Source organism: Vicugna pacos, chromosome 19 (assembly GCF_048564905.1).
Source record: "Vicugna pacos chromosome 19, VicPac4, whole genome shotgun sequence".
Classification (NCBI taxonomy): domain Eukaryota; kingdom Metazoa; phylum Chordata; class Mammalia; order Artiodactyla; family Camelidae; genus Vicugna; species Vicugna pacos.
Window position 1 is genome coordinate 23,190,001 of NC_133005.1, and position 13,522 is coordinate 23,203,522.

Here is a 13,522-nt window from a genome sequence, read left to right on the forward strand (position 1 = left end):
CTGCCAAATTCACCACGTAGCATCCACAAACATTGTGCCCACTAAAGCTGCCAGGGCTTTTGCTAATGTATTTTCTTTTTCTTTCCCCTAGTCACGAACTCCTGCCTTGGTTTTTGAACACGTAAACAACACAGACTTCAAGGTATAATGTATAACCAACCATTTCAAGCTTTTGGATTTTTAGACCACATGGAAAGTCTTTAAGGATGTTACTGTTAGAAGAGCTTCCTTCTAACTTGTTTAAAAAGAGCTTTTTATCCTTACAGTGCTAGGTTTAACAATAGACATACCCCTGTACAAGCAGTGCCCACTTTCCACATCTTGGTATTTTGCCCTTTTGTTTAGTGCTCTTTTTAATGACCAGTATGTTTACTACTTATTACCTTTATCACTCATTTGACAGTTTTCACTAATGTCAAACTTAGTGAAAACAACAACTCGTGTTCAGTCAGGATCTGGCTTTAGGGCATTTTGCTGTAAAATGACAAAGTTCAGTAACGAATGTATTCTGTATGTAAAAGCTTATACCTTAGGATTCCTCAGAAACTGGGCTCTAGATCTTAAAAAGAGATGGGTGGGGAAGGGTGGTGTAAATTCTGCTTTGACACAATTCTCAACTCCAGTACAACAGAAGAAATGTGGACGCTCCTTTGGGTTTTAACTTGTAAAGGTATTTGACTTGCCTTTGCACCAGTCCAGTATCAAGAATATTAGGTATCAGTAAGTGGGTGAATTCTTTTGCTGAGAGGAAGGGGAAAAAGAATATTTTTAGAATGATAACTTCAACGAAAATGTTGTCAGAGGACATCACTAACCATTTAATGATATGTACTTTTTTAAGTCTGAACTCTTCAGAAACTGGAAAGGATACATAAAGATGTTCAGAGTTACTTTCAAATTGGGACAAGAATAGTTCTGTTAAATTGGCTCAACAGATTTGGCAGCAAGCCATCTGCATACCATCACTGGTGATCTGCAGGGCCTGTAACTGTGTAGGCCAAAGATGGGTTAATTCCCTACTAAGGAGGCTTATGTATTTGCCCAAATGCCTTTTATGAGAAAATCTGGAGATAAATGAAAAGCAAACTAAATTGCAAATGTATATCATTGCATGTTACATGTATAAACTGATATGTTCCCAACAGTGGATTATAGCTTCAGTAATGTGACTTTAAGTAATTCTTCACTTACGCATATAGAATTAAAGACTCAAAGTATCTCTTTAAAGTGAATGTTATGTTGGAAAAGTAGAGACTGGTGAACAGCAGATCTTGGAACAATGGTAAATGAGCCAAGTCTTGATTTAAATTACTACAAATGAGAGATGAGAAATTGCCTTCCTGTCAGTACTGTTTCATGGCTCAGATGTTGCATTTGTCTTTAACAGCAATTGTACCAGACGTTAACAGACTATGATATTCGATTTTACATGTATGAGATTCTGAAGGTAAGGAAACCTTGAATACTGTGTATCTTTAAATTGATCTCCCCATTGTTAAACCAAACGACTATAGAAAAGCCAGTGAATTAACTTTGTGAAATATGTTGAAGGAGAGGGTTGTCTCTTTATATAAAATTTTAATAAGTTAATAGCATCAGAATCTTATGCTGATGTAAGGGTTATAGAATAGGGCCTCATACAAATATAATTTAGAATGCTTTGGAAAGGATATTTAGAAGATAGCTGGGACTTCTTAGCAAATATTTGTAATCTCTGTTTTGCCCATGTGAAAGTTACAGTTAGATTGTAAAAACTTGTAAAAATAACTCGTGGTGTACTGTATACTCAATTTCACTTAAAATTGAACAAGTAAAACAGTAAACTTTAACTCAGCCCTCAAAGGGCCGTTGTCCTAAGGATAATGTATAACTGCATAGAGACTGCTGATTTAAAGTGGACTTTGATTTCTAAAGTGGGGAATCACCAAATATATTGCTCCCAGTGGTCACAAGGTCAGCATTATAGATGAGAAAATTGCTAAGAGTTGGCTAAAGTATCGTACTAAGTGAGGGTTGTTGTAAAGCCTGCATTTGAACCTTAGAAGTGCCCTAAAAAGACTATGCCTGCAGAGATATTTGGTCTTTCCATTGGCTTGTGCAGTCTGGTGGCAAGTAGGACTCCAGAAAGTTAAGGATATGCTTGCCTAAGCCTGGGAACCGTAGGAACCCAAGTTGCCCTTCAGGAAGGGCAAAAACTTGACTAGTGTCATCTGCTGGCTTAATGGCCTGGATTAGCAAACCCCAGAGGTTATGCCACTCACTAGTTTGAGAATGGACATGGTTTTCAAATTTGATTTGATATCATAAATTAGGAGTTGGCAAACTTCTTTACAAGGACAAACAGTAAAATTTTTGGCTTTACGGGCTATAGGGTCTTTCTCACACTACTCAGCTCTGATGTTGTAGCACAAAAGCAGCCACCAGCAACATGCAAACAAATAGATGTGGCTTTGTTCCAATAAAACATTCACAGAAGCAAGCAGCAAGCTACATTTGACCCATGGTCGTGGTTTGCCAACTTCTGTTGTAGACTCTTAGATGCTGAAGAATTATTGTTCTTTGAATAAGAGATTTGTAGGACAGATCAATTTTCTCCTTTTGAGGGGACGCATATTTGTGAAAGTAATCCAGGTTTTGGATGAGGAGAAATTGGAGATGATGCAATTGGTGTACACTTCTAGTCTTTTTTAACAAAAATGATGTTGAAACCACTGTGCAAGATCAGAACTTGAAGTTCAGAGGCCATTGGTTTATTTGACCATGGGACCTTGAATAAGTCTGAAAAGTAGCTGTGGAAGTGATTACCCTAATCTTGACTCTTGGGGGTATTATGAGGCTAGAAGAAAAACTGTAGGAAGAAGTAAAGGACTTTAACTAAAAATTAGTTACTATGCAAACTTAACTCTTTCCTTTCTTACCTATTCCTCCCGTAGGCCCTGGATTATTGTCACAGTATGGGAATTATGCACAGAGATGTGAAGCCCCATAATGTCATGATTGATCATGAGCACAGAAAGGTAAAGTGATTGACAAGCCTTATTTATCAGCATAATAGCGTTAACAACCCATCGTCAACATTTTATCCTAGCATCTGTCACAGTCCCTGGTATCTGTTAGGCACTTGATAAATATTTGGTGAATGAATGAATTAACAAATCAGAATGTTTAAACCATTCATTCGTTTGTATCCCTAAGAATACTATCAAAAAGAAAACAGATTAGTGTAATAGGTAAAACATTAGTTTGGGGCAAGGAACCTGGCTCTAGTCTTATTTATTGGAAAACTACTCTCTTGGAAAATGTCTTTTTCCTCATCTGCCTCTTTTTTTCTTACCTATACAGTGAGTATACGAGTAATGATATTTGCTTTGCATGCTACTAGGTTATTGAGAGAGTTAAATGTATACAGTTGTGAAATGAATGAAATGTTCGGAAAATGCTGCTGCTCGTTAGTATGTCATAAGGCCTCTGAGCTCTGCAAGTGCTTTTATGAAAGCTGCACTGACCACATACTTTATAACATTTCTGTTTTTTAAGATGACCCAAACCCACCTTTTGTATGCAGCGATGACTTTCTGTTTTAAGCTTCAGGGATATAGGTGATTTGTTCATTTAATTAATATTTTTTGTAGATACACACTGTGTAATAGGTATTGTTCCAGAGACTGGGGATATATGCATGAGACAAAAATAGACAAAAAAAATATTCTTATCCATAGGAGTTTGCATTTGTGGGAGGCTGGTAAGATAGAAAATTTAAAGTGATGTGAAAGAAAAATAAAACAGGACTAGGAAGTGGCAGAGACAGTTGCAGTTTTAAACAAAGTGGTAAAAAGGTTTCATTAGGAAGGTGACGTTTTAAAGAACACTTGAAGGGAATCAGCCATGCAGTCTCAGGAAGAGGTTTTTCCCAGCTGGAGGATATAGCAGATGCAAAAGCCTGAGACAAGAATGTGCTTGGCATGTTGGAACAGCACAAGAATAGAGCTGGGAGAGAAAGAACGTGGGAGAGAGGGGAAGGAAATGATCAGAGATAAAGAGAACTAGATCACGTAAAAACCTGGAAGATAATTGTCAGGCCATTTCTCTGAAGAGGTTTCACAGGGTTCAAGCAGAGGGTAAGTTCTCGCTTGCATATTTAAAAGTTCATTACACATCTATTAGAACAGCAGAAATAAAAAATAGTGACAATTCTAAACACTGGCAAGGATAGAAGGTAACTCAGTCTCTCATACATTGCTGATGGGCGTGTAAAGTGGCACACTTGTTTTGGGAAATGCCAGAGTATTGTTTTTATAGTTTATCAGTTTCTTTGAAAGCTTAACGTATGCTTACCAAACAGTCTCTGGCATTTATCAGAGAGAAACAAAAGCTTAGTTCCACATAAGAATATACGTGAATGCAGCTTTATTTGTAACAGCTCCAAATTGGAAAAAACCCAAAATGTCCTTCAGTGGGTAAATGGTTCATCAAACTCTGGTATATCTATATCATGTAGTATTATTACTGATAGTGAGAACTATTTATTGATAATGCAACAACTTGGATGGGTCTCATGCTGAGTGAAAAAAAGCAGTCTCAAAATACTGATGGTTCCATTTATGTAATATTCTCAAAATGACAGAAAACAGAGGGGTTACCAGAGGTTAAAAGGTGAGAGGAAGGAACAAGGGACATCTGTGATAGTCTCCTGTATCTTGTGGTAGAAGCTATATGAATCCATGAATCCATACACACAATAAAATTGTGTAGAACCACACACGCATACACACAAAGTTGGATATAAAACTGAAAACCAAAGTCTGTTAATTGTGCCATCATCAGTTTTCCTGGTTTCAATATTGTACTATAGTTATGTAAGATGTTGCCATCAGGGGAAACTGGGTGAAGGGTACACAGAACGTCTTCAAGTTCCTATGAATTTATAATCATTTTTAAATAAAAATCTTTTTTTAAAGGATTATTCTAGTTCCTGTATAGAGAATTGGGCCAAGAGTGTGAAAGGTAGACAAATGAAGAGAAGCAGCTATTACAGAAAATCAGAGATCAGTGATAGCATGGGCTAGGGCAGTGGCAGTGGACATGATGATATGGTCAGATTGTGGGAGAGCCAGCAGGATTTGTTGACAGATTAGATGTGGAGTAGAAGAGAAGCAAGAGTCCAGAGTGAAAATTTTTTGACCTAAATGATTGGATAAATGGCATTAACTTTAATGAAGGAGGAGGAGTCTGGGAAAAACAGGTGTTTAAGGGAATAATCAGAAGTTTAGTTTTGATGTGTCTGTTAGGTGATTGTAGAATGATGGTTGGTAAGAGGCTGGGCTAAGTAGAGTATATAGGTGGGAAAAGCTGAAATGCTATGTGTGAAGCCACCAGACCATAAATAATCAGCTGGGAATACTTACTGATATCACAAGATGTGCGGGAACAGCTCTGGAGCTCTGATAATTAAGGAGTTGAAGAGAAAGGCTGTAAAAAAAGTTATACTTTCTTTCGTACCTTTTGTTAAATTTTTCCCTTTGTTTACTAAAACAAGACACTATACCGAATTAACAGTGAACTTTTAGAGACAATGCTGAACCAGTCAGGAATTCCTCAAGCCCTTCTGCTTACACTTCACATCATGATCATGCTTTGCAAGATGGGCAAATTAGGTTGCCTCTTGTCCTTACTACCACTGTTTCTACTCTCAAGATACATTTTGGTGACAGCTGTTTTGTATGACTTTTCTTTCACTCAACAAATATTTTTAATTTTTCCTCCTGTGTGCTGGACATTGCATTGAATTCTGAAAATTAACAAAAATGAGTAAAACAGTCCCTATCCTCAAGGATCTTACAGTCCATATTGAAAAAGAAAGGTAGAATCAACTATACAGTAAAGAGTTGTAGGTTCTATTATAGAAATTTATCTGAAGTTCGATGGTGAGGGCTAAAGACAGTGGTTGGTTCTATTTGCATAAATAGAAAAGACTTCAGTAAAGGAGCTAACTTAAAAATAACTCAAAAGATGAGGTGTTTGCCATAGTAGGAGGCTAGGTTGTATAGTGGAGACATTCTGTAGTCAGATGAGCAGTTTAAGAAATATGCACATGCACAAAATGAGATTGTATCTTCGAGGAACTGTAAGTCTCCCTGGAGCAAAGGACCTAAGATTATGGAGAGAAACCTGTATGTTAAGCTAGGAAGTGTGATTTTCATCCTAAATGGAATACGTGGTCACTGAAGGGATTTTGGTAGAGTGACATGGCTGGTATTTTTAAAGGAGTACTCTAATGGCAGTGTGGAGGGGTAACTTGAAAGATAAACTCACTCATGATTTGTTATCTTTTTTTTCTTTCAGCTACGGCTAATAGACTGGGGTTTGGCTGAGTTTTACCATCCTGGCCAAGAATATAACGTCCGAGTTGCTTCCCGATATTTCAAAGGTCCTGAGCTTCTTGTAGACTATCAGGTGAGAAGAGAAGGCCAGACAAAATTTTGTTCCTATGTTTATTTATGATTTTCCTAAATTGTATTCTAGATATAAAGACTTTTCCTCTACCAAAAAAGAAAAAAAGCGCTCTTCTTATAGAAACAAAGTCCTTGGGAGTACTTTTCATGCCCAATCCTCCCAAGTGTTGTTTATCAGATACCTTAAAAAATTCAGACTCTGTTCTAGAAATTCCTTTTCTGGGTTCTTGAGGTTACAACCCTGAGTTCAAAAAACATTTTATATTTTTCATATATAAGAATATAAAAATATTCTTTACAGCATTATTTATAATGATGAAAAGCAAAACACTGTCCTATTACAGGGAAAATTAAAGATCAAATTCTGAAACATTTATGCAATAAAATAATGGTACACATTAAAAAGTTTTTCTTGGCTAACAATTGAGGTATTCTTTATGTAAATAAAAGAAGTAACTCAAAATAATATGTACGAGAGGGCAGGGTATATCTCAAGTGGTAGAGTGGAGGTCCTGGGTTCAATCCCCAGCACCTCCATTTTAAAAAAATCAATCAATAAACCTAATTACCTCCCCCTGTCAGAAGTTAAAATAAGAAATAAAATAGTATGTATGGATTATTTTAAAATTGGGGGAAAAATACATAGAAGAAAAGGCTGAAAAGTACGTGAAGATGTTATTGGTATTTGGGCTTCAAGTCAATGGAGTGATTTTTTTCTTTTTTAATGAAGAGCAATTTTTTTTATTTTAAAATGTTCATGTGTGATAACAATGTTTTCTTTAATGCAGATGTATGATTATAGTTTGGATATGTGGAGTTTGGGTTGTATGCTGGCAAGCATGATCTTTCGGAAGGAGCCATTTTTCCATGGACATGACAATTATGATCAGGTGTGATATATGTTGTTCCTGTTAGGAAATTTACTGATTTAACCTAGTGATGGCCAGATCTGCCTCCCCATTAGAAACTGCAATGGATCTTGCTAAAATACAGATGCCCAGCCCCAGCCTGAGAGCTATTAATTTAGAATCTCTATGGGATCCTAGAATAATTTTCAGTGCATGGCTTGTTCAACCAACCTGACATCGATCCTCAGATTGGTGTTTTGGGAGCTGTCAGTTTAGCTTTTGAAATTAGAGTTTTTCCCTGGCCTTTAATTTGCATTGCTTGTTTAATTGTGAAATATACGTGTAAAATATTTTATAAAACATGTATGTACAATTCAAAGAATAATAGTTTAAAAAATGGGATATTACCTTAGAATCTACTAATGTGAGCTTTCTTTAGGGTTGGGAGTGTTTTTTTCCAACATGTTGGTTTCTATGTGGTATTTCTATGATCATATGTATCATTATATGGATTGAGCTGATGTATGTCAGTAGAAATATAGATGGTATTTTTTATTAGCTGCACTTCCTCTTGAAGATCAAAGGGCCATTTCATTCAAGAGAACCTGGAATGATTTTAGGGCCTTATGGAAGGTACTATTGTCTTGTTTGAGCACGGTGACGATTTTTCATGTGAGTTGAAGAATGCCACCTGAATTCAGTTAAAATCATCAACTCTATATCAAGTGCCATGCAGGATTGAAATAAAGTTCTTCACTGTCTGTCTACTAAGGGAACCAAACATATAAGAAAATAAGTTACAGTTGTAAATGTCAGAATAGAAGTGTAGACAAAGTACAAAAGGCAGTTGTAGTGGGAGTGAGTAGTCTACGTAAATAAGGGGAACTTCCCAAAAGAAATACCATCTTCAGCTGATTTTTGGGGTGGGGAGAGACTTCATCGGGAGGAAGGAGCAAGGTTATAAAGTGGTTTGCTTTTTCTTTTGGATTCCTTCACATTAGTAATAATTTAGGGAATGTTATGTGGAAATCTATGCTGCGCAAAAAAAATTTTAAGTAAATTGAGGTGTAACATTCATACCTAATTTAATCATGTGATATGCTTTTGGTGTGGGTTTTTGTCTTTATTCTATCCTAGTTGGTGAGGATAGCCAAGGTTCTGGGGACAGAAGATTTGTATGACTATATTGACAAATACAACATTGAATTAGATCCACGTTTCAATGATATCTTGGGCAGGTAAGTCATAAAATCTATACATCTATGCCTTAAGCACTTTGGGTATAAACTGTTACTTTGGGTCTTTAAAATAGTTACTTTCTCTTTGCCAGCACTGCTGAGGTGTTAGTGGGCTGCTGCTGGAGGATGTTGCATAGGCAGGTCTGTGATAAAAGCATTGGTTGAATGGTTGTTTTTCCCAGATTCACTTAACAGGAGTCTGAATGTGGAGATTATATTCAGAGGATTCCTGACTTATCTCAATTCTAATAGAAGGGTTACAGTTGGGTCAGAAATCAAAATCTCTTGATTTAGCTTGCTTCTCCAAATGACAAAACCCTCTCTGAGAGAAAAAAATAGTAATAGAAAGTGTATTTTTCAAGACTGATGTGCAGACAACAGACTCTTAAAAATAGTGACTAGGCACAATACTAATTCATTCACCACCTAACAGGACAAGGTGGACTTTCTTGATGCAAAGACTTCTGCTGGCCAAGTCGCAGGCATGCCAGCAATGTGAAGGCGGGTAGGAGACCTGGTTAGCCCAGCCACCTTCTTGTGCAGGAGCATTCAGTCCTGTAAAGTAACCTGAATTATGTTTCATAAAATGGTGGGGACCTAGATTTCTCTTTTCAGCAACACTGCTATTTCCAGTCTCTCCAATTAGCTTTGTTGTCTCTCCAGTGGCAGAGTGGTATAAGACTAGTCTCTTGAGTTTTTCTCTCTCTTTGTGATTGGCTGGGCTCCTAGCCACTAAGGAAAATGTAGCAGGGAAATGTTGGGCTTTTGTACCCGTTGGTCCATTTCTCATTCCCCTTTTGGCTCTGCAGACACTCCCGAAAGCGATGGGAACGCTTTGTCCACAGTGAAAACCAGCACCTTGTCAGCCCTGAGGCCTTGGATTTCCTGGACAAGCTGCTGCGATACGACCACCAGTCACGGCTCACTGCAAGAGAGGCCATGGAGCACCCCTATTTTTGTGAGTCCAACTGCCCAGTCCACAGAGCCTGTGCAGGCCTGCCCAGCAAACTCTACCAGGCAGGGGGAAATAGATGCTGTGAAGAAAGCTCTGAGCCCAGATCCCTACCAAACAGAATTGAGATCCCAACCTCCCTTACTTAGCTTTTTGCAGAGTTACTTCACCCCTGATGAGCCTGTTTCTTCAATGAGGACAGTAATGGCAACTGTCTTAACAGAATTGTTGGCAGGATTCGTGTCTAACAGAGTACCTGGCACATGATCACCCCTAAATATAAATAAACTTCTTTTCTTACCATGTGGGTGACACTTCTCAGTAGCTAATCTAGAGTTGTTGGATTAGAGCATACAGCCCTATATCTGTCTTGTCTCTGTTAATTCACGGAGAGAGAGCCATGGAGGCTTAAAAATCTTTATGTGTGAACACCTTGACCTAGGTTTGTGGGTATAGCTAATTGTGCTGTCCTGAGTGAAAATGCCATTTAGACCCACCCCATCCTCATTGTAATGATAGCTTCAGTGCTGGATTGTTCTTGGGGAGTGGTGGGATAGTTTTTTAGTGAATCGGTTATACTCTTGCCCAATCTCTCATACCTGAAACACAGACAGGCTGATTGGGATGGAGAGTGAAGTCTGTGATCTTAGCACTAACTTGCACAAACCTGTGGTTTGGGCCTATTTGGCACGTTGTTTGACCAAGTGAGCTGTGAAGTGTAGTATGAATCAGTTCAACTCTGATAATATATTTCTGTCTAGGTCAGGGTAGACTGTGTTATTAAACCCTGACAGGATCGGTTTTGTTTTAAATTAGCTCTACTATGGATAATAACCTCATCTTGTACCATTTAGTTTAATAGTTGGCCTTTACCATAGTTTGACGGGAGAACAGTTCTGTTGTATATTACTCGTTCAGTTCACAGCGAAGGCAGTTGGCATCTTAAGAGAATAATATGGACTATAAATAAAATACAAAGAGTGAGGATAACTACTTTAAAGCCCCAGACCATTATATAACAGAACCTAACATTTTCATCTCTTTTCTAGACACTGTTGTGAAGGACCAGGCTCGAATGGGCTCATCTAGCATGCCAGGGGGCAGTACGCCTGTCAGCAGCGCCAATATGATGTCAGGTCAGTAAGTTGGTAAATTTCTTCAAAAAAAAAAAGTCAAAGACATCAATTATTGTTCTTAATTTTGTTCCCTCTTTGTGGCCTGATTTCTGTGGCCCTCCTTTTCTCTATAATAATTACCTTATTGACATACTAACCTGTGTGGCTCTCCCCACCAAGTTTCAGGATGCTTTTGACACCTGGTATATCTTAGTGACTCTGCCTTGAGTAGGATATTAACAGTCTCTTCTAGGCCAGAATTGTTTGGGACTTGAAAGTCTCGCTAAGCCATGAAGAGTAAGAAGATCCTTTCAGCTCACAGGCTAGAGTGACATTAGTCGACTTGGTCCTCAGAAATAAGATTAAGAAAATGAGGGAGAGAAGAGCTGGTGTTTGTACATGGTTATATATGTGTATAAGAGTGTTTCTCTGCATTTTTTAAGGCAACTACAGTGTGCCTAGTAAATTATAATGATTCTATGAAATAACTTTTATTGTTGGGTCATTGTGATTTAGAGTGAGTTTTTATAGAGTACACAGTTACCATATGCCTATCCCATAAAAATTATATATGTGGGTAGCATCCACGTGGGTTCTTGTGGTAGAGAGGACTCAGACACCCTCAAAGAATTGTTATTGTCTCCATTCTCCTTTAAAGAACTTAGCTGCTTTCTAGAATTTCCTCTGGGTATCATGCCAATGTGCAAAATGATATATATCCAAGATTATTCATTGTAGTCCTACTTGTGATCCAGAACATTAAAAACAGCTCTCAGAGTAGGGAACTGATACTGTGGATTATGGAACATTCATTTGGTGGAATGCTTATGCTTGGAAAAAGAATGAATAAGTGTTTCGTATTGTTTTCTAGTATCAACTCCAGGATAGTAATGTGAAATGAAAAAAAACAAGATGCAGAACCATGTCCACAACCAGGAATGGGCAAGAATATATAATCATGTTCTAATATGTGATTCTTACATGTATATTCTAATAAAATTATATTTAGGTATATGCATAAAATATTTCTGGAAGGATACACCCCCAAAATGGTGCCAAACGTTGGCCAGCTGACAGGGCAAGGGAGAATTTTTCACTGTATACTCGTTTCAGCTGTTTTTGAGTCATGTAAATATATTACCTATTCAAATATATATATGTAAAACATTTTGAAAATTAAAGAACTAGCTGATTGAGGACAATCTAACAGGTAATCTGGTCATTAGATGGGTGGAAGAAACCAAATGGAAATAATTCTAAAACACTATTTTAGCTTAGAGATGGGAAGTACTCCTTTCCACACTGAAAATGCCAAATAACGCTAAGCAGTTTGGTCATTAAGACCAAACTTTGACTTCAGCCCTCAGCTGTTCAGTTTGTAGTGACTAGCCACATCTTGGCTATTTAAATTAACTAAAATCAAATAAAAATTTAAAATCAGTTGCGTAGTTACACTAGCCACATTGCAGGTGCTCAGTAGTCACGTGTGGCCGCCATGTTAGTACAGATAACAGAGCAGAAGTTTTGTCTGGACAGTGGCTTGGGGTGGAATCCCAGCATAGCTACCACTTACTAGCCTTGTACCTTGGACAGACTGCTTAAACTCTGAAAACTTAGATTTGTTTGCATGTCTACTAAATTTATTAGAATTTGCTATTTTAATTCATGAGGATTTAATTTGAAATTAGATTTAATTTGTCAAAATCTAAGGAGAGGCCTTCAGTAAAATGAGAATTATTGTGTCACTTTTGAGATAAAAGTGCTCTGAAAAACTGGTGACAGTATTTCCATGGTTGGTGTCTCTGGCTCACTGTCACCTGTTTTCTTTCAGGGATTTCTTCAGTGCCAACCCCTTCACCCCTTGGACCTCTGGCAGGCTCACCAGTGATTGCTGCTGCCAACCCCCTTGGGATGCCTGTTCCAGCTGCTGCTGGCGCTCAGCAGTAATGGCCTCTTCTGTCTCCTGATGCCTGAGCAGAGGTTGGGGAGTCCACTCTCTCCCTTGATGCAGCTTGCGCCCGGCGGGAGGGGTGAAATACTTCAGAAGCACCGTGTCTGAACCGTTGCTTGTGGATTTATAGTAGTTCAGTCATAAAAAAAAAAATTATAATAGGCTGATTTTCTTTTTTTTCTTTTTTTCTTTCTTTTTTTTTAACTCGAACTTTTCATAACTCAGGGGGTTCCCTGAAAAATTATCTGCAGGTGGAATATTCACGGACAAATTTTTTTCTCCCCTTCCAAATTCAGTTCCTCATCACTAAAGAACAAAGATAAGCCAGCCTCAATCCCGGCTGCTGCATTTGGGTGGAGATTTCTTCCCATGCCCACCATTGCTCCCCTACCATCCCACACTTTGAGGGGTTTGTCTCTCATGCTCTTCTCCAGAGATTACATAAATGTAGCTTCTTCAAGGGAGGTGAGAAGGAAGGAGGAAGGGAGGTCCCAGCCTATAAGAGCAATGTACTGCTAGTCACTTATATCACTTTACTCCAAAAGTGCTTCAGTGGGGATATCCTGGTGAATCTAGTGGAAATATGTCTTGTTACATTGAGATGCTGAAAATCTACCCAAAGTGCAAACAGGTCCTGAAAACGTCTGTTTGGTATGAATCATGTCTTATTGACCTAACTCTAAATCCAGCTCACTTATATAATTTAGTTTCAGTTTAGTTTAAAACTTTAATACCATCCCTCCCAGGCTTCTTACCTTTGGCCTCTCCCCTTTCATCTCCCAACATGCTCTATAGCAGGTAGGAGGGGGAAGGCAAAATCTTTCTCAGTTTTCTTTGACTTGGCCCTTTTGAATTCAGTTAGTTACTGGGCATAACTTAATTGATTTTTACAAAAGAAAAAAAAATTGTCTATGTAGGTTTCATGCTAGCAATTCTTTAAGACCTAATGAGAGATGTGGCCACACT

General features: G+C 38.0%; 1 protein-coding gene across 1 annotated transcript in view; it reads left to right on the forward strand.

The window, feature by feature from the left end:
* The window catches only part of CSNK2A1 (casein kinase 2 alpha 1), a 46,043-nt gene extending 33,328 nt beyond the window's left edge, over nucleotides 1-12,715 (forward strand). The window contains 10 exon segments of the mRNA XM_072943973.1: nucleotides 92-142; nucleotides 1,388-1,447; nucleotides 2,934-3,017; nucleotides 6,343-6,453; nucleotides 7,241-7,342; nucleotides 8,438-8,538; nucleotides 9,348-9,496; nucleotides 10,540-10,626; nucleotides 12,437-12,507; nucleotides 12,509-12,715. Coding sequence (XP_072800074.1) covers nucleotides 92-142; nucleotides 1,388-1,447; nucleotides 2,934-3,017; nucleotides 6,343-6,453; nucleotides 7,241-7,342; nucleotides 8,438-8,538; nucleotides 9,348-9,496; nucleotides 10,540-10,626; nucleotides 12,437-12,507; nucleotides 12,509-12,664 — 972 coding nt within the window. The 3' untranslated portion in view covers nucleotides 12,665-12,715.
* The last annotated feature ends 807 nt before the right edge of the window (nucleotides 12,716-13,522 follow it).